At 49.2% G+C, this 24,784-nt stretch overlaps 1 protein-coding gene across 2 annotated transcripts in view; it reads left to right on the top strand.

Annotated features, from left to right (window-relative positions):
- Positions 1 to 24,784, top strand: part of sympk (symplekin) — a 75,541-nt gene that overhangs the window by 24,557 nt on the left and 26,200 nt on the right. For both annotated transcript variants that reach the window (XM_085973445.1, XM_085973443.1), the window contains exons 8-15: positions 1,899 to 2,050; positions 7,177 to 7,327; positions 9,756 to 9,972; positions 14,326 to 14,476; positions 17,139 to 17,374; positions 19,103 to 19,184; positions 19,297 to 19,410; positions 23,751 to 23,898. In XM_085973445.1, the coding sequence (XP_085829571.1) occupies positions 1,899 to 2,050; positions 7,177 to 7,327; positions 9,756 to 9,972; positions 14,326 to 14,476; positions 17,139 to 17,374; positions 19,103 to 19,184; positions 19,297 to 19,410; positions 23,751 to 23,898 (1,251 nt within the window). The remainder of the gene's footprint in view (positions 1 to 1,898; positions 2,051 to 7,176; positions 7,328 to 9,755; positions 9,973 to 14,325; positions 14,477 to 17,138; positions 17,375 to 19,102; positions 19,185 to 19,296; positions 19,411 to 23,750; positions 23,899 to 24,784) is intronic.

Genomic DNA, 24,784 nt, shown 5'->3' with positions numbered 1-24,784 from the left:
GGAAACCGTTCCGACAAGAACGAAAGCCTTGCATTTCTACAGCGCCTTTCACGACCACCGGACGTCTCAAAGTGCTTTACAGCAAATGAAGTATTTTAGAGTGTGGTCACTGTTGCTCCCACAAACAGCAATGTGATAATGACCAGATACAGGAAACTCTTTATTATCCGGCACCAACGGGACCGGCGTGGTGCCGGTTTATCAAAAAGTCCGGATTATAGAGAGGTATAGTTAAAAGGTACGAGAGCTCCGAACACAGCAACAAATCCAGGCTTCCCTGTTGCTTAGCAACATGTGCAAAAACTCCAGCCACAGACCAAGTGTCCCTGTTGCTTAGCAACAAGTGCACGAACCCCAGTTACACAGCCACAGATCCAGGAACTGCCACTAATATGAAGTAAAACTTACCTGAACCTACTCCTGAATTTTGCCGGTTAACAGAGATTTCCGATTATTTAGGTACCGGTTAAAAGAGAGTTTCCTGTAATCTGTTTTTTGTGATGTTGATTGAGGGATAAATATTGGCCCCAGGACACGGGGGAAAACTCCCCTGCTCTTCTTCGAAAAATAGTGCCATGGGATCTTTTACGTCCACCTGAGAGAGCAGCCGGGGCCTCGGTTTAACGTCTCATCTGAAAGATGGCACCTCCGACAGAGCAGCACTGCCTCAGTACTGCATTAGAGTGTTAGCCTAGATTTTGTGATCAAGTCCCTGGAGTGGGACTTGAACCCACAACCTTCTGACTCAGAGGCGAGTGTGCTACCCACTGAGCCACAGCTGACACTCAAAGGTGCGCAGTGCTCTAGGGAACTCACGCAGCTGGCTTGCCGGCATTTCAGTGTAAAAACCATGCATGCAAGGTATTTTCAAGGGGCCGTGCAGGACCAAACAAAGTTCCAGGGAACATAGGTGGGAAACCAGTTTGAATCACTGGTGCAGGCCGATTACCCCACACTCTCAGCAACTGCTGCTTCCCTCCTTCGAGGTTTGGCTAAAGTTTTTTTGTCTTCTCACCTTTCCAACCCCCACCCCCCAAATCCGTGACCTCTACCACCTACAAGGACAAGGGCAGCAGGCACGTGGGAACACCAAGTCCCCCTCCAAGTCACACACCATCCTGACTTGGAAATATATCGGCCGTTCCTTCATCGTCGCTGGGTCAAAATCCTGGAACTCCCTCCCTAACAGCACTGTGGGAGCACCTTCACCACACGGACTGCAGCGGTTCAAGAAGGCGGCTCACCACCACCTTCTCGAGAGCAACTGGGGATGGGCAATAAATGCTGACCTTGCCAGCGACGCTCACATCCCGAGAATGAATAAAAAGAAAGAAAAAACTCCACCTCCCCTCGAGATCTGAGCTCCACTTTGTTATTCTGGTTTCCATCGGAGATTCCCCCCCCCCCCCAAAAGCAGGCTTTCTTAGTCAAACAGGGCCAAGTCTGAGATGAAAGAAAAAAGACTTGCATTTATATAGCGCCTTTCAGGACGTCCCAAAGCGCTTTACAGCCAGTGAAGTACTTTTGAAGCGTAGCCACTGTTGTAATGTAGGAAACGCGGCAGCCAGTTTGTGCACAGCAAGCTCCCACAAACAGCAATGAGATAACGACGATGTAGATAAATGTTGACTGCCTTAAAGAGCAGACGGGACCTCGGTTTAATGTCTCCTCTAAAAGACGGCACCTCGGACAATGCAGCACTCCCTCAGTACTAAACTGGGAATGTCAGCCGAGATTTTTGTGCTCAAGCCTCTGGAGCGGGACTCGAACCCACAACCTTCTGACTCGGGCGAGGGCGCTACCCACTGAGCCACGGCCGACGCTGAAAGGATTGTTGCCTTTTGTGTGCGGATGGTAAGTTGCTGTGTCTTATTGACTGATGTTTGTTTTCCGGACAGAGCCACTAGGCGAGGATGATGAAGACAAGGATCTCGAACAAGCGGCAACTTCCGCTCCGAAACCATCTTCGTCCCAGAGCACGCAGTCTGCCATTGATGTCACGGCGCAGTTTCTAATGCCGCTGCTCTCGCCAGAGAACGTGGCGAATCTGGTGAGTACAGGATTAACTCGGCCGCTGTGACTGAAGCTGTGTTCGTCCAGTGTGCTGGTTGTTGTTGGGTCCCATGGAGCGTTGCATCAGCTAGCATACTGTCAAAGGGAAAACCTTCTCTGTTCCCTTCATGAAAATCCTTGTTGAAAAGGATGCCCTGTATTTATTGCTCTACCTTTTGTGATTCATTTTCTGTGGCTCTGAACTTAAGAACATAAGAAATAGGAACAGGAGTCGGCCATTTGGCCCTTCAAGCCTGCTCCGCCATTCAATAACATCATGACTGATGATCTACCTCAACTCCCCCTTCCTGCACTATTCCCATATCCCTTGGTTCCGTTAGTATCTAAAAATCTATCGATCTCTGTCCTGAATATACTCAACGACTGAGCCCCCACAGCCCTCTGGGGTAGAGAATTCCAAAGATTCACAACCCTCTTGAGTGAAGAAATTTCTCCTCATCTCAGTTCTAAATGGCCGACCCCTTATTCTGAGACCGTGACCCCTAGTTCTAGACTCCCCAGCCAGGGGAAACATCCTCCCTGCATCTACCCTGTCGAGCCCCTTAAGAATTTTATACGTTTCAATCAGATCACCTCTCATTTTTCTAAACTCTATGGAATATAGGCCTAGTCTACTCAATCTCTCTTCATAGGACAGTCTCCCCAACCCAGGAATCAGTCTGGTGAACCTTTGTTGCACTCCCTCTAAGACAAGTATATCCTTCCTTAGATACGGAGACCAAAACTGCACACAGTACTCCAGCTGTGATGTCACCAAAGCCTTATATAATTGCAGTAAGACTTCTTTATTCTTGTACTCCAACTTGGGTGCTGTTCGGATGTGGCAGAGCTCTGACTTGAATGGGTCACAGTCGCAGGATGGACATGGATGAGGAAGACCATTCAACCCATCTTGGCTCATCCCTGTTAAAAGACCCTCTCGCCACCGCAGCGTCCGACTGTATTTACTAAAGAGAAGGTTGTCGGGGAGGAGCTCTTGATTAAAAGCAAGATGAGCGATATTTACAATGAATAAAAGGAAAGTGTTGAGAGAAGTTAGTTAAGTTCAAATTGCCAGGACCTGACTGGCTACACATAAGAATCCTGAGGGAATCGGGGGAAGAAATAGCGGAGGCCCTAGAAATTATATTTCGGGTTTCTATTGTGCGTCGGAGGACTGGAGAGTGGCCAATGTAATATTCATTTTCAAAAAGGGAGACAGAGCTAACTCGAGTAATTCGAGGCCAGTTAGTTTAACATCTGTGGGAGGATCCATTTTGGAATCTTTAATTAAAGAGGAAATTTCTAAAAATAATGACATGCAGCTAGCCCGGATTTTGAAAGGAGGATTGCGCTAGAGAAACCTGCACAAGTTCTTTGGAGGAGGTGACGGATACGCTGGGTGGGGAAAATGCGGTGGATGGCGTGTACATGGACTTTCAGAAAGCCACTTTATCTACTTTGGTGGCAAAAACAGGAAGGCAGATTATTATCTGAATGGCAATAGATTGGGAGAAGGGGAAGTGCAACGAGACCTGGGTGTCCTTGTGCATCAGTCACTGAAGGTAAGCATGCAGGTGCAGCAGGCGGTTAAGAAGGCAAATGGCATGTTGGCCTTTGTAGCGAGAGGGTTCGAGTACAGGAACAAGGATGTCTTGCTACAGTTGTACAGGGCCTTGGTGAGACCACATCTTGAGTATTGTGTGCCGTTTTGGTTGCCTTATCTGAGGAAGGATGTTCTTGCCATGGAAGGAGTTCAGCGAAGATTCACCAGGCTGATACCTGGGATGGCAGGAATGACGTATGAGGAGAGATTGGGTAGATTGGGCTTATACTCGCTGAAGTTTAGAAGAATGAAAGGGGATCTCATTGAAACTTATAAAATTCTGACAGGACTAGATGGAGGAAGGATGTTCCCGATGGTCATGGATTCCAGAACCAGGGGTCACAGTCTAAAGATAAGGGGTAAACCATTTAGGACAGAGATGAGGAATTTCTTCACCCAGAGAGTGGCGAACCTGTGGAATTCTCTACCACAGAAGGCAGTTGAGGCCAATTCATTAAATATATTCAAGACGGTGTTAGATATATTTCTTCAGGCTAAAGGGATCAAGGGATATGGGGAGAAGGCAGGGACAGGGCACTGAATTTGGATGATCGGCCATGATCGCATTGAATGGCGGAGCAGGCTCGAGGGACCGAATGGCCTACTCCTGCTCCTATCTTCTATGTTTCTATGTTTCACATGGCACTGCACAGGAGACTATGGAATTAGGGGGAGGGTGGCAGATTGGATCAGAAACCGGTCAGAAGGGAGGAAACCGAGAGTAGGATTAAGGGGGAGTTTCTGAGTGGTTAGAAAGAAAGTGGGCAGCGGTGTCCCACAGGGTTCCAGTCTGGAACTGCGTCTGTTCACCATGTATGTCGATGATTTGGATACAGAGGCAGGTGTGTCCAAATTCGCAGATCATACTAAAATAAGCAGAGTAAATTCTTGAGGACCAAAGGAAGCTACAAGCGAACTTTAAAAAAAAAAATTCATTCACGGGATGTGGACCTCCCCAACAAGGCCAGCATTTATTACCCATCCCTAATTGCCCTCGAGAAGGTGGTGGTGGTGGTGAGCAGCCTTCTTGAATACAACTGAGTGGTTTGCTAGGGCATTTCACAGGGCAGTTCACATTGCTGTGGGTCTAGAGTCACATATAGGCCAGACCGGGTAAGGGTGATAGATTTCCTTCCCTGAAGGACATTAGTGAACCAGATGGATTTTTACGACAACCCAGTAGTTTCATTACTGATACTGTTTAAATCCAGATTTATATTTAATTAATTGAATTTAAATTCCCCAGTGGTGAGATTTGAACTTGCGTCTCCGGATCAGTAGTCCAGGCCTCCGGATTACTAGTCCAGTAACATTACCACTATGCTACCGTACCCCATATTGATAAACTGGTGGAATGGATTATTAAAAAGTGCTGATGGAATGCACATTTTGTTTTAAAAAAAAATAATAATAATAATTATACTGTAAGGTGTATGATATGGAAGAGCAGAGGGATTTGGGGGGGGTGTGAGTTCACAGCACATTAAAAGCCATAAGGCCATAAAAATGCACGGAACACTGGGTTTTATGGCAAGTGATATAGAGTATGAAAGTTGCGATGTCATGGTGAGTCGCTAAATAACCTTGGTAAGGCCTCAGTTGGAATAGTGTGGGTGCAGCTTTGGACTCCACGCTATAGGAAGGGTACTGAGGCAATAGAGAGGGTGCAGCGCAGATTCACTCGGATGCTGCCTGGTCTGAGGAAGAACAAATAGAAAGAAAGTCTTGAAAAAACTGGGGCTTTCATTAAAAGAGAGAAAATGAAGGATGATTTGACAGAGATGTTTAAAAGTATGAAGGGATAGCACAGAGCAGAGAGAAACAGACTGTTCCAGTGTTTGAGGTGCTTAAAATGAGGGGGATTATAGCTACAAGATTAAATATAAGCGATTTAGGACAGTAACCTGGAGAAATAGATTGGGAAAAGGGGAAGTGCAACGAGACTTGGGTGTCCTTGTACACCAGTCGCTGAAGGTAAGCATGCAGGTGCAGTAGGCGGTTAAGAAGGCAAATGGTATGTTGGCCTTCGTAGCGAGAGGATTCGAGTACAGGAACAAGGATGTCTTGCTGCAGTTGTACAGGGCCTTGGTGAGACCACACCTTGAGTATTGTGTGCAGTTTTGGTCGCCTTATCTGAGGAAGGATGTTCTTGCCATGGATGGAGTGCAGCGAAGATTCACCAGACTGATACCTGGGATGGCAGGAATGACGTATGAGGAGAGATTGGGTCGATTAGGCTTATATTCGCTAGAGTTTAGAAGAATGAGAGGGGACCTCATTGAAACTTATAAAATTCTAACAGGACTAGACAGACTAGATGCAGGAAGGATGTTCCCGATGGCGGGGGAGTCCAGAACCAGGGGTCACAGCCTAAGGATAAGGGATAAGCCATTTAGGACTGAGAGGAGGAATTTCTTCACCCAGAGAGTGGTGAACCTGTGGAATTCTCTACCACAGAAGGCAGTGGAGGCCAATTCATTAAACATATTCAAGAAGGAGTTGGATATATTTCTTAAGGCTAAAGGGATCAAGGGCTATGGGGAGAAAGCAGGGACAGGGCACTGAATTTGGATGATCAGCCATGATCTCATTAAGCGGAACAGGCTCGAGGGGCCGAATGGCCTACTCCTGCTCCTATCTTCTATGTTTCTATAAAAATCTTGTTACACAAGATGGTGTGACGCTGTGAAAGGTACTGCTGGAGTTAGCGATTGAAGCAGAGGCCATTTCAGCTTTTAAGAATAGGGATGTTTTTCTATGTTAGTGGTGGAAGAGATTTGGGAACGGAGCTAGACCATTGGATTGGGAATACTGCTCGCGTGGAGGATAAGGCCAACACGGACTGGTTGGGCCGAACGGCCTATTTCTGTTAAAATTTCTATGCAATATTCTTAAACGATTGCGGGGTCTTAAGGTACTTTTTTTATTCGTTCATGGGATGTGGGCGTCGCTGGCAAGGCCAGCATTTATTGCCCATCCCTAGTTGCCCTTGAGAAGGTGCCTTCTTGAACCGCTGCAGTCCCGTGTGGTGAAGGTGCTCCCACAGTGCTGTTAGGGAGGGAGTTCCAGGAATTTGACCCAGCGACGATGAAGGAACGGCCGATATATTGGAGTGGGTGACTTGGAGGGGAACGTGGAGGTGGCGGTGTTCCCATGCGCCTGCTGCCCTTGTCCTTCTAGGTGGCAGAGGTCGTGGGTTTGGGAGGTGCTGCCGAAGAAGCCTTGGCGAGTTGCTGCAGTGCATCTTGTAGATGGTGCACACTGCAGCCACGGTGCGCCGGTGGTGGAGGGAGTGAATGTTTAAGGTGGTGGATGGGGTGCCAATCAAGCATGTCCGACACATTCCCCCTAATATTTTGGGGGGTGCCGGCCTCTTTAACGGGCTGCGCGGCCCATTCAAAAAGCCGGTAAGCGCAGGACCTCCAGACAGGGAGCATTGATGACCGACCGTATTGCTGGCTGTGTGCAGTGCGGGGGGCCCTGCGGCGAGCTCACTCCCCCCCCGTGTCTTGTTTCAGGTGCTGATCAGCATGGTCTACCTGCCAGACATGATGCCAGCCTCCTTCCAGTCTACCTACACGCCGGTGGAGTCGGCAGGGACGGACGCTCAGATCAAGCACCTGGCCCGCCTCATGGCCACGCAGATGACATCAGCAGGTCTCGGACCAGGTAACGCGGAAAAGTCGGGGCCCGTCGGATAGACCGGCATCGGTGTCCGTTAGCACAAAGTCTGCAAGCGGGTTTTATCCCCCGTCTGATATTTTCCTGTTGCCACTTTAGTTGGGTGGCGTTTGGAGGCTGGGGGGTCGGTGTTGCCAGCTATAACTGGTGCATTTTATTGACAGGAACCTGCAGTGCGGGTATATCCCAGTGACTGCGTACAAGATGAAAACTACCCTCAGTCACTGGGGAAGACCTTTCGTGCAAACGCAAAATCCTGCCAAATCTGAAATAAAAACAAAATGGTGGAAACACTCAGCAGGTCAGGCAGCATCTGTAGAGAGAAAAACAGGGTCAACGTCTCGGGTCGCTGACCTTCCGGCCAAGTACTCGCACGATCCCAAATCCGCCTGTATTAAACTTCTGGTGCTCCAGTGGCGTGCTGCGTACGGGCTGCCACGCACCCTAGCAGTGCACAGCCAAACATCAGTGAGATGTTCATAGGAACAGGAGGAGGCCATTCAGCCCCTCGAGACAGTTCTGCCATTCATTGAGATCATGGCTGATCTGTGACCTAACTCCATATACCCGCCTTTGCTCTATATCCATTAATACCTTTGGTTAAATCAATCTCCGATTTAAAATGAACAATTGATCTAGCCTCAATTGCGGTTTGCGGAGGAGAGTTCCAAACTTCTACCGCCCTTTGTGGGTAGAAGTGTTTCCTAACTCCACTCCTGAAAGGCCTGGCTCTAATTGACTTTACCCCCAGTCCGAGACTCCCCACCAGTGGAAATAGAGTAGATAGAGAGAAACTATCTGTTCCCCTTAATATCTTGAAAACTTCGATCAAATCACCTTCTAAACTCCATGAAATACAACCCTAATTTGGGTAATCTCTCCTCGTAATTTAACCCTTGGAGTCCGGGTATCATTCTGGTAAACCTACGCTGCACTCCCTCCAAGGCCAATATATCCTTCCTAAGGTGTGGTGCCCAGAACTGCTCCCAGTGCTCCAGGTGTGGTCTAACCAGGGCTTTGTACAGCTGCAGCATAACTTCTACCCCAGAACTACTGCTGTTCTGTCACTAGGTAATACAGGAATGTGGACAGATGATACCCCAAACAACCGAAGTGTCGCTGTAGCAGAGATCATCCTTTAAATCATGATTTTAGTCGATATACTTATTTATGTAAATTGGGCTAAAAATGAAAATTTGGAGATGTTTGTCTACGAGGTCATCTAGGGGGACGAAAAGAAAGAACTTGCATTTATGCGTTGCATTTGAAGTTTAGTTACTGTTGTAATGTAGGAAACGCAGCAGCCAATTTTATCACAAAACGGCAATGAGATAATGGCCCAGAAATTCGGGTCGGGGGCTTCCCGCGGGTGCAAGCCCCCGACCTGCACTTACCTAGCGCGCCGGCCGTTGAGCTGTGGGCCCGCGTGGGATTCCGATCCTGGGCCTGCTCCAACTGCCGGCGCGCAGTGCTTGCGTATCCCAGGGGCGGAGTTAGTTCGAAGCGCCCCCTGGGATCACGTGAGCCATGGAGAGCCAATCGGAGCAGGGAATGCTCCATTCATAAGTTTGACAGGAAGAGCTGTCAAACCTATAAATACTATAAGCCCCAAAACATCACTAAAACTTCAAATACATTTTTTTTAAAAATCACATTTTTAAAATAACTATAAATTACATTAAATAACTATTTTAAACTATTTAAATTTTTGAAACAATTAATTACATTTTCTGACGGGGCTAAAAATAAACTTACCTTTCTTTAAAGTATTTAAAAATAATAAACTTGTGGAAAAAATGTTTTAATTTTAATGAATTCACCACTTACCTTGTTAAAAGCAGGCCTTGCACCTGCTTTTTAAAAGTGTAACTGCTGGAGACTTACCCTCCCATAAAAAGCCGTAAGTTCGATGCGCACGCGCTGCCTCTCCGGCGCACGCGTTCCACCTGTCAACCCCTTCTTTCAGGGGAACGGAAGTTCCGGTTTCCCGCGCATGCACAAAACCGGCACTTTCGTTGGGCCTACACGTGAGCACCCAGCGCGTACTCGCCCGTGGAGACCCGAATTTCTGGGCCAATGACCAGATCATCTGTTTTGGAGACGTCAGTTGAGGGATTAATATTGGCCAGGTCACCGGGGGGTGGGGGGAACTCCCCGGCTCTTCGAAATAGTGCCGTGCCCTGAGAGGACAGACGGGGCCTCAGTTTGACGGCACCTCTGACTGCGCAGCACTCCTTCGGTACTGCAGTGTGCTCGAGTCTCTGGAGGGTACAAACTGACGGGCTTCTGCGGCATCGCCCACGCTACGGGTGGCAGCGCTGATCGGATTCACCCGGAGGGCGAATGGCAGCGTTTTGGGTGCGGTTGTGATTTTGAGGGGGTGGCTGTTCTCACCGGCCGCTTGCTTCACCCTCAGGAGTCGACCAGTTGAAGCTGCAGTCAGATGAGGACCTGAAACAGGGGAGGGACGGTAAATCGGAAGGACTGTTCGTCAAGCGACGCTACTCCACGATGCGGCACGGCCAAGCTATCTCCGTCGTTGGAGCACCGGCTCCTTTTGCACAGCCCACAAAGGAAGAGGAGGTACAAGTGAAGCGCTGGCCAGAATCGATTTTGCCGTCAAGTCAGTCACGGTAAGTGGTCAGTGTACCAGTTTGGGAAGTAGGCACTTATTTGGGTGTGTTGCACGGGAGCCTGGCTCTGAATTGGTTCCACTTGTTACCGCCGAATTGGAGCCTGAACGGACCCAGTGATATACAGGGTCGACGTATACCCAACTTCGACTTATAGAGCAATAAACTCAGACTACTGCGGACCTTGCTGGAATGTGCGAGTACACTTTTATTTACAGAGCGCTCTGGGAGAAGTGCTATACACCCCCTTGGTGCAATCGCCAGCTTCTCAGCTTTACAATAGCAGCCGCGCTCCTTTTATACAATTTAAAAACAGGAAAGATACCATATTACATTAATTCCTTGGCCAATCTGGTACTTTAGCATCCTTTAACTTTGGCCAATCCGATACCTTAGCAACCCTTAATCACATTCTGTCAAAAACAAGTTGATTATATTATTATACCGTTAGCAAACAACTTAATTATATTACTGTTCTGTACAAGTGACATCACACGTTTGGTGTAAGCAGATCAAGTCAGCTGTCTGTTATGCCAGTGTCTGCAAAATGTCAATGAATGTCAAGTATTTCAGCAGGCACTACGGTGCCATTTTAAAATTTCCTCCAACACACTATTGGGGAGTGTTCCCGCACCAGGCTCCTCACGTATTGGTTACACTATTTTTTAAAAATTCATTCACGGGATGTAGGCGTCGCTGGCAAGGCCAGCATTTATTGCCCATCCCTAGTTGCCCTCGAGGAGGTGGTGGTGAGCCGCCGCCTTGAACCGCTGCAGTCCGTGTGGTGAAGGTGCTCCCACAGTGCTGTTAGGGAGGGAGTTCCAGGATTTTGACCCAGCGACGATGAAGGAACGGCCGATATATTTCCAAATCAGGATGGTGTGTGACTTGGAGGGGAACTTGGAGGTGGTGGTGTTCCCATGCGCCTGCTGCCCTTGTCCTTCTAGGAGGAAGAGGTCGCGGGTGGGGAAAATGCTAGAGTCTATTATAAAAGATGTAATAGCAGAGCACTTGGAAAACAGTGACAGGATCGGACAAAGTCAACATGGATTTACAAAAGGTAAATCATGCTTGACTAATCTGCTGGAATTTTTTGAGGATGTAACTGGTAAAATAGATAAGGGAGAACCAGTGGATGTGGTGTATTTTGACTTTCAGAAGGCTTTCGATAAGGTCCCACATAAGAGATTAGCGTGCAAAATTAAAGCACATGGGATTGGGGGCAAGGTACTGACTTGGGTAGAGAACTGGTTGGCGGACAGAAAGCAAAGAGTTGGAATAAACGGGTCGTTTTCCGAGTGGCAGGCAGTGACTAGTGGGGTACCGCAAGGATCGGTCCTAGGACCCCAGCTGTTCACAATATATATTAATGATCTGGACGAGGGAATTGGATGTAATATCTCCAAATTTGCAGACAACACAAAGCTGGGTGGGAGGGTAAGCTGTGAGGAGGATGTCGTGAAACTCCAGTACGATTTGGACAGGTTGGGTGATTGGGCAGAAACATGGCAAATGCACTATAATGTGGATAAATGTGAGGTTATCCACTTTGGTGGCAAAAACAGGAAGGCAGATTATTATTTGAATGGCAATAGATTGGGAGAAGGGGAAGTGCAAAGAGACCTGGGTGTCCTTGTGCACCAGTCGCTGAAGGTAAGCATGCAGGTGCAGCAGGCGGTTAAGAAGGCAAATGGTATGTTGGCCTTCGTACAGAGAGGGTTCGAGTACAGGAACAAGGATGTCTTGCTACAGTTGTACAGGGCCTTGGTGAGACCACACCTTGAGTATTGTGTGCAGTTTTGGTCACCTTACCTGAGGAAGGACATTCTTGCCATGGAAGGAGTGCAGCGAAGATTCACCAGGCTGATACCTGGGATGGCAGGAATGACGTATGAGGAGAGATTGTGTCGATTGGGCTTATACTCACTGGAGTTTAGAAGATTGAGAGGGGATCTCATCGAAACCTATAAAATTCTGTCAGGTCTGGACAGACTAGATGCAGAAAGGATGTTTCTGATGGCCGGGGAGTCCAGAACCAGGGGGTCATAGTCTAAGGATAAAGGGTAAGCCATTTAGGACTGAAATGAGGAGGAATTTCTTCACCCAGAGAGTGGTGAACCTGTGGAATTCTCTGCCACAGAGGGCGGTGGAGGCCAGTTCATTAAATATATTCACGAAAGCGTTGGATATATTTCTTGAGGCTAAAGGGATCAAGGGATATAGGGAGAAGGCAGGGACAGGGTACTGAATTTGGATGATCAGCCATGATCTCATTGAATGGCGGAGCAGGCTCGAGGGGCCGAATGGCCTACTCCTGCTCCTATCTTCTATGTTTCTATGTTTGGGAGGTGCTGCCGAAGAAGCCTTGGCGAGTTGTTGCAGTGCATCTTGTACAGGAAACTCTTTGGTATCTGGCACCGACGGGACCGGCGTGTTGCCGGTTGATCAAAAATTCCGGATGACGGAGAGGGTTATCTACCGAGTCTATTTTTAACAAAGAAAAATAAAAAAATCAAGAAATGTGCAGTATACAGTAATTGGGTACTCACCTACAGAATGTTGTGTTAAATGGATGGTGGAAGATGCTTGATTAAGTACAGCACTGCCAGTTGAGGGTAATGCAATGCAATGACTACCAGCAGCGTGAGAGACACACAGTACCCCTGTAAAATGGCGGCTCAGAAGAGACTCCCGGCAGCGCGGGAGAGTCAGACTCCTGTTACAGGGGTATTGAGGTGTTCCGACTTCCGACAGCGCCAAGAAGCCGAGTAGTGGCAGTTTGGAGAACTACCCCCACTGACTAACGCGGCCACCGCGGGAGACTCTGACTCGGCAACATTGCCGGTTATTGAGGTGTTGTTTTCGGAGTGAGAATTTTGCCGGTTAATAGAGAATTCCAGATATTTAGGTGGCGTTTAAACGAGAGTTCCCTGTAGATGGTACACACTGCAGCCACAGTGCCCCGGTGGTGGAGGGAGTGAATGTTTAAGGTGGTGGATGATGTGCCAATATTGGGGTGTGTTCTCCACCAAGCTCTGGCATATTGGTTGCACTATTGGGGTGTGTTCCACAGCCAGGCTCAACAACAACAACAACTTGCATTTATATAGCGGCTTTTAATGTAGTCAAATGTCCCACGGTGCTTATCAGGAGTGTTACCAGACACAGTTTGACACAGAGCCACGTAAAAATATTAGGACAAGTGGCTAAAAGCTTGGTCAAAGAGGTAGGTTTTAAGGAGGGTCTTAGAGGAGTGAGAGGCGGAGAGGTTTAGGGAGGGAATTCCAGAGCTTAGGGCCCAGGCAGCTGAAGGCACGGCCGCCATCGGCGGAGCTGTAGGAAATCGGGGATGTGCAAGAGGAGCGCAGAGCTCTCGGGGGTTATCAGACTGGAGGAGGTTACAGAGATAGGGAGGGGCAAGGCCACAGAGGGCTCCCCCGTGTTTTGGTTTCACTGTCGGGGTGTGTTCTTTCCCCAGTTATTAGTCGTGGCTTTTATTGCAAGGGGGATGGAGTATAAAAGCAGGGAAGTCTTGCTTCAGTTATACAGGGTACTGGTGAGGCCACACCTGGAATACTGCGTGCAGTTTTGGTTTCCATATTTAAGAAAAGATATACTTGCTCTCGAGGCAGTTCAGAGAAGGTTCACTCGGTTGATTCCGGAGATGAGGGGGTTGACTTATGAGGAAAGGTTGAGTAGGTTGGGCCTCTACTCATTGGAGTTCAGAAGAATGAGAGGCGATCGTATCGAAACATAAGATTGTGAGGGGGCTTGATCGGGTGGATGCGGGGAGGATGTTTCCACTGATGGGTGAGACTAGAACTAGGGGGCATAATCTTAGAATAAGGGGCTGCCCTTTCAAAATTGAGATGAGGAGAAACTTCTTCACTCAGAGGGTAGTAAATCTATGGAATTTGCTACCCCAGAGAGCTGTGGAAGCTGCAACATTAAATAAATTTAAAACAGAGATAGACAGTTTCCTAGCTGATAAGTGAATTAGGGTTTACGGGGAGCGGGCAGGGAAGTGGACGTGAGTCTAGGTTCGGATCAGCCATGATCCTATTGAATGGCGGAGCAGGCCCGAGGGGCCGTATGGCCTACTCCTGCTCCTACTTCTTATGTTCTTATGTGGGGCATTGAGGCCATTTGCCACCCTGGCAGAGTTCAGCATTGGTCTGGGACTTTGCTGAGATCGATGGTAGCGTTATTCTGAACCCGCAGAGTCCTAACGGGAGCCGCGAGCTGAAGCGTTTTGTAACCTGTAGGCGTGTCACTGGGATGTTTTAACAGGACCCCAGGTGCGGACAGATTGGGTCCCTTCCACCAGCTGATTGGTTATATGTCGTTTTTCAGGCCGGTAGGGCAGAGCGGACGGAAGAAGATTTTCCGACTGGGCGACGTCGTGCAGCAGCTGCCCGTGGACAAGATCGACAAGTTGAAGATCGGAGCCGTGCAGCGCATCCTCAACTCTGAGAAAGCGGTGGCGCGAGGTGGAGCTGGACCGGTAACGTGTATTACTTTTAACCGGCTGTGGCCCCAGCTCCTCTCTGCTTCTGTATGGGGACGTAAGAAATAGGAGCAGGAGTCGGCCATAAGGCCCCTCGAGCCCACTCCGCCATTCAATAAGATCGTGGCTGATCTTCGACCTCAACTCCACGTATCGCTCGATTCCCTTAGAGTCCAAAAATCTATCGATCTCAGTCCTGAATATACTCTGAGCCTCCACAGCCCTCTGGGGTAGCGAATTCCAAAGATTCACCACCCTCTGAGTGAAGAAATTTCTCCTCATCTCAGTTCTAAATGGCCGACCTCTTATCCTGAGACTGTGACCCCTAGACTCTCCAGCCAGGGGAAACAGCATCTACCTCGTCAAGCCCTCTAAGAATTTTATACGTTTCAATGAGATCACCTCTCATTCTTCTAAACTCCAGAGAGTACAAGCCCAATCGACCCAATCTCTCCTCATAGGACAACCCTCTCATCCCAGGGATCGATCTAGTGAACCTTTGTTGCACCCCCTCTAACACAAGTATATCCTTCCTTAGGTAAGGAGGCCAAAACTGTCCACAGTACTCCAGGTGTGGTCTCACCAAAGTAAATATTTGCAGCAAGACTTCTTTACTCTTGTACTCCAACCCCCTTGCAATAAAGGCTAAAATACCATTTGCTTTCCAAATTGTTTGCTGTACCTGTAACCTCTGTGCACTTCATGCCATGGCTGTGCAATCCTATCTAATCCAAGCATTTGTTTATAACTGGGCAAACCAGTTAAATGCACTGGAGTGCTGAGATGTGTAGTTAGAGTCACAGTGTACAAATCTGCACAGGTTATGCTGGGGCTGTGCAAGGCACAGGGCAGAGCTCACTTGGATACTGTGGTCTCCACTTCACGAAACTGAGAGCTGCAAGACTCTGCTGTGGCTCAGTGGGCAGCCCCCTCGCCTCTGCGTCAGAAGGTTCAAGTCCCACTCCAGAGACTTGAGCAGCAAAATCTAGGCTGACACTCCCAGTGCAGTGCTGAGGGAGCGCCGCACTGTCGGAGGTGCCGTCTTTCGGATGAGGCGTTAAACCGAGGCCCCGTCTGCTCTCTCAGGTGGACATAAAAGATCCCATGACACTATTTCGAAGAAGAGCAGGGGGAGTTCTCCCTGGTGTCCTGGGCCAATATTTATCCCTCAACCAACATAACGAAAACAGATGATCTGGTCATTATCACATTGCTGTTTGTGGGAGCTTGCTGTGTGCAAATTGGCTGCTGTGTTTCCTACATTACAGCAGTGACTTCACTTCAAAAAGTAGTTCATTGGCTGTAAAGCGCTTTGGGGCGTCCTGAGGTTGTGAAAGGCGCTATATAAATGCAAGTCTTTCTTTCTTAAGACTTGTTCCAAGCTTAAGTATAAGCCATGTGGAAAGTTATGGGAAGTTTCGACTTGTATATCTGACTGCAAAATAGTAAATGGTACAGATTAATAAAAACAGGCAGGAAATTAGTAGTTGAGGTGAATAGCACAGATGCATTTACGGGGAAGCTAGATACAGGAAGCTTTCTGGTATCCAGCACTGATGGGACCGAGCTGGTGCCGTTCCATCAAAACTGCCGTAGAAACCAGCGCTAATGTTAAAACATACAGAGCTTCTGAGCTCCTTGTGAAGCAACAAACCCTGTGCTTTAAAACAGTCGGTGTAGCTTGCAAGCGTCTCTGCAGCTAAGCAACAGCTTCAGCTAGACCTTGCAGAGCCACGACTGCAGAAAAAAAGCAACGAAAAGAAAAAAAACTTATCTGAACCGACTCCTGAATTTTGCCGGTGGATAGAGCTTTCCGGACATTTAACCTCCGGATAAACGAAAGTTTCCTGTATGTACATGAGGTAGAAAGAAATAGAAGCCCTACAACCCCCCCCCCCCCACCCCGAGATCTCTGCGCTCCTTCAATTCTGGCCTCTCACGCATCCCCAATTTTCATCGCTCCACCATTGGCGGCCGTGCCTTCAGCTGCCTGGGTTCTAAGCTCTGCAGTTACATCCCTAAACTTCTCTACCTCTCTCTCCTCCTTTTAAGTTGCTCCTTCTGTGCTGTAAATTCTACGTAATTAAATTGGGGACCGAGGATGTAACTTAAGTTGGTCTTGGGAACAACATCTTTACAGCGAGAGTGAGAGAAATAAGTGTTTGTGCTGATCTTCCAGGCAGAGCAGTGTAGATAAAAAGAACACAGAGTTTGTTTTAAAATACTGGGCCTAATAATGGCGGCTGTCTTAATGGGCGAGTTCGGGCAGTGGTGGCTTGAGGCCAGTGTGCGAAACGGCTTGTGAGCACGGGTCAGAATACTCTGTCCGTCTCTGGCTAAACTGACAGCGGCCTCCTGCTTGCAGTTTTTGCTGGAGCTACAACTGATCAGCACAGCGGGTTATGGCACTTCAAGTGCATATCCAAGTATTTTTTAAATGTGATGGAAGGTTTCTGCCTCCACCATCCTTTCAGGCAGTGAGTTCCAGACCCCCACCACCCTCTGGGTGGGGAAAATGTCTCCTCAACTCCCCTCTAATCCTTCCACCAATTACCCTGTACTTTAAATCACGATTATTGACCTGTCCATTCTATTTTACATATATAATTTTACATAATTTTACATACAATGCAGTTTGTTGACTTTTTTTTAAACCCAGATTCGTGTGAAGATCCTGGCGCGCCTCGTGACGCAGTTTGACGGGAAAATGAAAGGCGAGATGATGGATTTCATCCTGGAGGATATCCGAAGCCGCGTCGACCTTGCGTTCGCGTGGCTGTACCAGGAGTACAACCTGTACCTCAGCCAGTGGCCCAACGGCACACTGGAGAATTACGACGAGTGTCTGACCAGCCTGCTGTCGGGCCTGCAGGAGAAACCGGACCAGAAGGACGGGTCGGTAACCGCGACGGGTTGTGGGGTGGGGTGGGGGCGAATCCACTCAGCCACCGGCTACCAAAAGCTGTTGATTGCTTTTCCCGCTTTCTCCACTTCCCCTCGATTCCCAACTCCTGCTGGGGCAGGGTGGTTCCGGGGTACCTCGCCCAAGCGGCCATTCTTCATGCGTGAGCCTCGACACAGCGAGCGTCAGCAGGCTATTTGACCACGGGGGGCATCGCAGTTCGGTCCTGTTCAATTTGATCGCCACAAGCGCACATTCCATCGGGTGCTCAACGGGAAGTGGGGAGGGGGACCCGGGACCTTCGAGGCATGTATGGCTGACTAGCCACACAAGGCAGTGCTTATATCCCCTGAGCCCTTGTGTACTCTGTTTTAAATGGATAATGGAAGGGATCTGCCCATTGCCCAGATAGGAGCCGAGGAATGCTGGCCTAAGCAATGTCAGCCGTGGCTCAGTGGGCAGCACTCTCGACTCTGAGTCAGAAGGTTGTGGGTTCAAGTCCCGCTCCACGGACAAGAATTTAGGCTGACACTCCCAGTGCAGTGCTGAGGGAGTGCTGCACTGTCGGAGGTGCCGTCTTTCGGATGAGAAGTTAAACCGAGGCCTCATCTGCTCTCTCAGGTGGACGTAAAAGATCCCACGGCACTATTTCGAAGACGAGCAGGGGGAGTTCTCCCCGGCGTCCTGGGGCCAATATTTATCCCTCAACCAACATAACAAAAACTGATGATCTGGTCATTATCACATTGCTGTTTGTGGGAGCTTGCTGTGCGCAAATTGGCTGCCGCGTTTCCTACATCACAACAGTGACTCCACTTCAAAAAGTACGGCTGTAAAGCGCTTTGGGATGTCCGGTGGTCGTGAAAGGCGCTATAGAAATGCAAGTCTTTTAAGCAGTGGGTGTTTACTCAAGTAAACCTTAGAAAAACGGATGATTCTGATGGTTAGGAAGTTCGGATGTCATTTATTTTCTCATTTTCCTTCAGCTCCGTGAGTGCAGCTTTGAGGGAGGAGAACGGTTATGCTCCACTGGCCGGCCTCCCACCATGCACCCTCCGTAAACTTGAGCTCGTCTCGAACTCTGCCACCCGTGTCCTAACTCGCACCGATTCCCGTTCACCCATCGCCCCCGTGCCCGCTGACCTACGTTGGCTCCCGGTCCGGCAATGCCTCAATTTTAAAATTCTCATCCTTGTTTTCAAATCCCTCCATGGCCCTCGCCCCCCCCCCCCCCCCCCCTTTCTCTGTAACTTCCTCCAGCCCTACAGTCCTCCCAGATCAATGCGCTCCTCCAGTTCTCTCCTCTTGAGCATCCCTGATTTTCATCGCTCCACCATTGGCGGCCGTGCCTTCAGCTGCCTAAGCTCTGGAATTCCCTCCCTAAACCTCTCCACCTCTCTTTCTTTAAGATGCTCCTTGTAACGTACCTCTTTGACCAAGCTTTTGGTCACCTGTCGTATCTCCTTATGTGGCTCGGTGTCAAATTTTGTTCGTCCTGTGAAGCACCGTGGGATGTTTTACTATGTTAAAGGCACTATATAAATGCAAGTTGTTGTTTATATCCACAATTCATGCTGGTGGGATCTTATGCCATCAGTACATAAGTGGACCATTTGCAAGCAGCAAGGAGGAAATGTGCTTGCCAGTTTATGCGGGTTGGAATATTTTCTGTAACTTCTTATGAATGCTATTTTTGCTTGCTCCACATCTTCCTTTATCAGGCTGTTTACCAAGCTGGTTCTGGAAGCGCCATCCATCACAGACAGTGCGTTAGAGGTGATCCGCAGGTACTGCGAGGATGAGGTACGCAGCACTTCACTGGCACGGATCCGTTCCGGCGTTCTTTTGTAGCATTGCTCATCCTCTTGCAACCTCAAAAGCGCTGACGTTTGTCTCCTCTTGCCTTTTCCCGCAGACTCGCATCTACCTGGGAATGTCGACGCTGAGGGACCTGGTCTTCAAGCGGCCTTCGAAACAGCTGCAGTACCTTCACGTGCTGCTTGACTTGAGCTCTCACGAGAAGGATAAGGTAAAGACGCGAGCGGCAGCGGTCTCCCTGGAAGCGACTCCTGCTTTGGGTGGAGTACAGGAGGAGTAGGAGGCTGCCCGCACACTGGGAGGAGGGAGTTGCTGTCTTAGTCCATTTTAATTTAGAAACATAGAAGATAGGAGCAGGAGTAGGCCATTCGGCCCCTCGAGCCTGCTCCGCCATTCACTGAGATCATGGCTGATCATCCAAACTCAGTACCCTGTCCCTGCCTTCTCCCCATATCCCTTGATCCCTTTAGCCTTAAGAAATATATCCAACTCCTTCGTGAATATATTTAATGAATTGGCCTCAACTGCCTTCTGTGGTAGAGAATTCCACAGGTTCACCACTCTCTGGGTGAAGAAATTCCTCCTCATCTCTGTCCTAAATGGCTTACCACTTATCTTTAGACTGTGACCCCTGGTTCTGGACTCCCCCGCCATCGGGAGCATCCTTCCTGCATCTAGTCTGTCTAGTCCTGTTAGAATTTTATAGATTTCAATGAGATCCCCTCTCATTCTTCTAAACTCCAGTGAGTATAAGCCCAATCGACCCAATCTCTCCTCATACGTCATTCCTGCCATCCCAGGTATCAGCCTGGTGAATCTTCGCTGCACTCCCTCCTTGGCAAGAACATCCTTCCTCAGATAAGGCGACCAAAACTGCACACAATACTCAAGGTGTGGTCTCACCAAGGCCCTGTACAACTGCAGCAAGACATCCTTGCTCCTGTACTCGAACCCTCTCGCTACGAAGGCCAACATACCATTTGCCTTCTTAACCGCCTGCTGCACCTGCATGCTTACCTTCAGCGACTGGTGCACAAGGACACCCAGGTCTCGTTGCACTTCCCCTTCTCCCAATCTATTGCCATTCAGATAATAATCTGCCTTCCTGTTTTTGCCACCAAAATGGATAACCTCGCATTTATCCACATTAAACTGCATCTGCCATGCTTCTGCCCAATCACCCAACCTGTCCAAATCATACTGTGGTGTTCACTTCCAAACTTTGACGCAGTCAGTTATCCCTCAGCTTTTTTTTTTCATCCCTGTTCTCCCCTTCACTGCTTGAGGCTCTGACTCTTTCTGGGGGGCAGTTCCACGGACTCCCTCCCCAATGACCACGTGTGTGAACCTACCAGTAGGAGGACAGCATGAACCGTGGCTGAATTTCCTCTTCCTAACTCGGGGATGCCGAGGCCCGTTGTTCGCCCATTTACCGCTGCGCCGTCTGCGAGCAGCTACTGCAGCGCACAGGCGATAGAACCTGGGACCCGTGCAGCTCAGTGCTGCAGCCGTGGCTCACTCTCGCCTCGGAGTCAGAAGTTATGGGTGATGTGAAAAGACTACTGAGCCCTTGGCTTGAGTATAAAACAAGGCTTTAATCAACTGTTTCAAAACCAGGAGATTTCTAAATAACAACAGAAAATGCTGGAAAAACTCAGCAGGTCAGGCAACACCCGTGAAGAGAAATTTGAGTTGACGTTTCGGGTTGAACCCTTCTTCAAAACTGGAAAGAAAAGAAAATAGATCAAAGGCAGGGCTGCGATCGGACAAAAGAAGTGAAAGAGACAAAAGAAGTAAAAGAGCTAGACGAGATGGTAATAGGCTGAGATTAGGTGTAAAGTGTACTGGCAGGGCAAGAGATAGCTGCCAGGTGTGAGAGAGAAACAAAAGGAAAAGGGGGGGGGGGGGGAAAGGAGTGGAAAAATTACAAGAAAAAATGTGTAATAGGGGCCGAGGTTATGATCTGAAATTGTTGAACTCGATATTGAGTCCGGAAGGCTGTAAAGTGCCTAATCGGAAGATGAGGTGCTGTTCCTCGAGTTTACGTTGAGCTTCCGTGGAACAGTACAAGAGCCCGAGGACGGTGAGGTCCAAGTGGGAATGGAGCGGTGAATTAAAATGACAGGTGACCGGAAGCTCGGGGTCACCCTTACGGACTGAACGGAGGTGTTCCGCAAAGCGGTCACCCAATCTGCGTTTGGTCTCCCCAATGTAGAGGAGACCGCATCGTGAGCAGCGAATACAGTATACTAGATTGCGAGAAGTTCCTGGTTGCAGAAACACCCTGAGCAAGCTGGGCCCACGCCCGAGTATTTATACTCCTTGGACGGCGCCACCAGCTGGCCGCCCAGTTTTACTTCATGAGTCATGATAAGATTCATGACATCGGGTTCACGTCCCACTCCAGAGACTCGAGCACAAAAATCCAGGCTGACACTCCCTGTGCAGTGCTGAGGGAGTGCCGCACTCTCCGAGGTGCTGTCTTTCGGATGAGTGGTTAAACCGAGGCCCCGTCTGCGCGCTCAGGTGGACGTAAAAGATCCCGCGGCGCGATTTCGAAGACGAGCGGGGAGTTCTCCCTGGTCTGGCCAATATTTATCCCTCAACGACGACACTTAAACAGGTTATCTTGTTATAAACACATTGCTGTTTGCGGGATTGTGCTGTGCGCACTTTGATTGCCACGTTTCCTGCATTACAACAGCGACTGCATTTGAAAAATACCTCTTTGGCTGTAAAATGCCCTGAGGTGGTGAAAGGCACTTTGTAAATGCAAGTCCTTTCTTTCTATTTACCTCGCGCTAAGCCAGGGAGGCCACGGCCAGTTGTTGTCCTGACTGCTGCAACGTCAGAGATCAGCTAATGCAGCACAAACAGGTGGTGGGAGCTGGGACCTCCCTGATCGACCAACATATGAAGAATGACGGACAGGTACAGACCCTCTGGTCCATCGAGCCTGTCCCACACAATTACAATACCTTGTGTATATCACAATATATACACTATCCATCCCGACTCCCCAAAGCCTTTCCACCGCATACAAGGCACAAGTCAGGAGTGTGATGGAATACTCTCCACTTGCCTGGATGAGTGCAGCTCCAACAACACTCAAGAAGCTCGACACCATCCAGGACAAAGCAGCCCGCTTGATCGACACCCCATCCCCCACCTTAAACATTCGCTCCCTCCACCACCGGCGCACCGTGGCTGCAGTGTGTACCATCCACAAGATGCACTGCAGCAACTCGCCAAGGCTCCTTCGGCAGCACCTCCCAAACCCGCGACCTCTACCACCTAGAAGGACAAGGGCAGCAGGCGCATGGGAACACCACCACCTCCAAGTTCCCCTCCAAGTCACACACCATCCTGACTTGGAAATATATCGGCCGTTCCTTCATTGTCGCTGGGTCAAAATCCTGGAACTCCCTCCCTAACAGCACTGTGGGAGCACCTTCACCACACGGACTGCAGCGGTTCAAGAAGGCGGCTCACCACCACCTTCTCGAAGGCAATTAGGGAATGGGCAATAAATGCTCGTCTTGCCAGCGACGCTCACATCCCCGGAACGAATATTTAAAAAAAAAGTGATTTCCTGGGAGAGGTAAATAAAAACATTAAAAACCCAGGCCAATTTGGGGGGGGGGGAATCTGGGAAATTCCTCTCCGTACCATCTCGGCGATCGATACTGGTCCGGGAGATCACTCTGGCTCTGAATTCCCTGTAGTGCCTACCTTCTGTACGAGGTGATCTCCGCCCCAGCCAGAAACAGGTCCAGCTCTCGCTCGAAGAAATTCAGCGCATCAGCAGCTTGTTCCAGAGGTCCAGTATTCTCTGGAAAAAGAACCACCTCCTGACATCGAAACTAGATCTGGCCTTGTACAACTTAAATTTGTGAACCTGGTCTTTCCTAACCTATTTAATTGGATCAATCTGTCAACTGGACCACAATCTATTCCCTTCATTATCCTATAAACTTCACTTGGGTCACCCCTAAGTCTGGGCTTCTCTAAAGTGTAGAGTCCCAGCTCTTTTAGCCTATCTTCTTGATAACTACAGGAAGCTCTTTATTATCTGGCACCAACGGGACCGGCGTGGTGCCGGTTGATCAAAAAGTCCGGATTACAGAGAGATATAGTTTAAAAGGTACGAGAGCTCCGTACACAGCAACAAATCCAGGCTTCCCTGTTGCTTAGCAACAGCTGCAGGAACTCCGGCCACAGACCAAGCGTCCCTGTCGCTTAGCAACAAGTGCAGGAACCCCAGTTACACAGCCACAGATCCAGGAACGGCCACTAATATGAAGTAAAACTTACCTGAACCTACTCCTGAATTTTGCCGGTTAACAGAGATTTCCAGTTATTTAGGTGCCGGTTGGAAGAGAGTTTCCTGTAAGATGCTTTAAACTGGGCAGTAGGACTCCGTACTACAGCGGCTGGTCCATTTACCCTTTGGACCATTGCGAGCTGCCTGTGTGCAAGCTGTGGGCATCCGGGATGGGCACTCGGCCGTCTCCCTTCGAGAGATTAATTGTGCGTTTTTTTCACCTCCAGGTCCGCTCGCAGGCGCTGATGTTCATCAAACGGATGTACGAGAAGGAGCAGCTGCGCGAGTACATCGAGAAGTTTGCCCTGAATTACTTGCAGCTGCTGGTTCATCCCAACCCGCCCTCCATCCTCTTTGGGGCTGACAAAGATACAGGTGAGAGCTCGCTGCGCAGCCGGGCACCTTTCAGACTGCGGGGTAGCTGGATAAGAGCGTAACAATTAGGAGAGGAGTAGGCCACACGGCCCCTCGAGCCTGCTCCGCCATTCAATAAGATCAACTCCACTTTTCCGCCCGATCTCCGTATCCCTCGATTTCCCCCAGAGTCCAAAAGTCTATTGATCTCAGCCTTGAACCTACTCAACGATTCAGCCCTCTGGGATAGAGAATTCCAAAGATTCACAACCCTCTGAGTGAAGAAATTTCTCCTCATCTCAGTCCTAAATGGCCGACCCCTTATCCTGAGACTATGCCCCCTAGTTCTAGACTCTCCAGCCAGGGGAAATAGCCTCTCCGCATCTACCCTGCCAATCCCCCTCCGAATCTTATTTGTTTCAATGAGATCACCTCTCATTCTTTTAAACACCAGAGGACGGGGCTGTCTGGGTGGTGTGTCAGTTGTCGGGCTAGGGTTTTGCTGAGCTGTCTGGCTGGGGGTGTAAGTCAGCTGTCTGGGTCTGGTATGTCTGGATGGGATGTGTCTGGACAGGGTGTGGATTGGCTGTCTGGGCATGGGCTTCTCTAGGTGGGGTGTTGGTGAGCTGGATGGGATTTGAGCCAGGTATTGTGGGGTTTGTGGGTCCACTATCTGAGTTGGGGTGTGGACTAGTTGTGTGGATCAGCTGTCTGGGTGGAGGTGCGTCTGGACAGGGTGTGGATCAGCTGTCTGGGTGGAGGTGCGTCTGGACAGGGTGTGGATCAGCTGTCTGGGTGGAGGTGCGTCTGGACAGAGTGTGGATCAGCTGTTTGGGTGGATGTTGGACATCCTGGAGAGATGTATGTTGGACATCTTGGGGAGTTAAGGGTGAACAGTCGAACTTCT

This window comes from Somniosus microcephalus, chromosome 34, assembly GCF_052327205.1.
Source record: "Somniosus microcephalus isolate GS21.2 chromosome 34, FLI_Smic_1.0, whole genome shotgun sequence".
In the NCBI taxonomy this organism is placed as follows: Eukaryota; Metazoa; Chordata; class Chondrichthyes; order Squaliformes; family Somniosidae; genus Somniosus; species Somniosus microcephalus.
The sequence above is the reverse complement of the archived record's forward strand: the minus strand, read 5'-3'. Positions and strand labels throughout refer to the sequence as shown.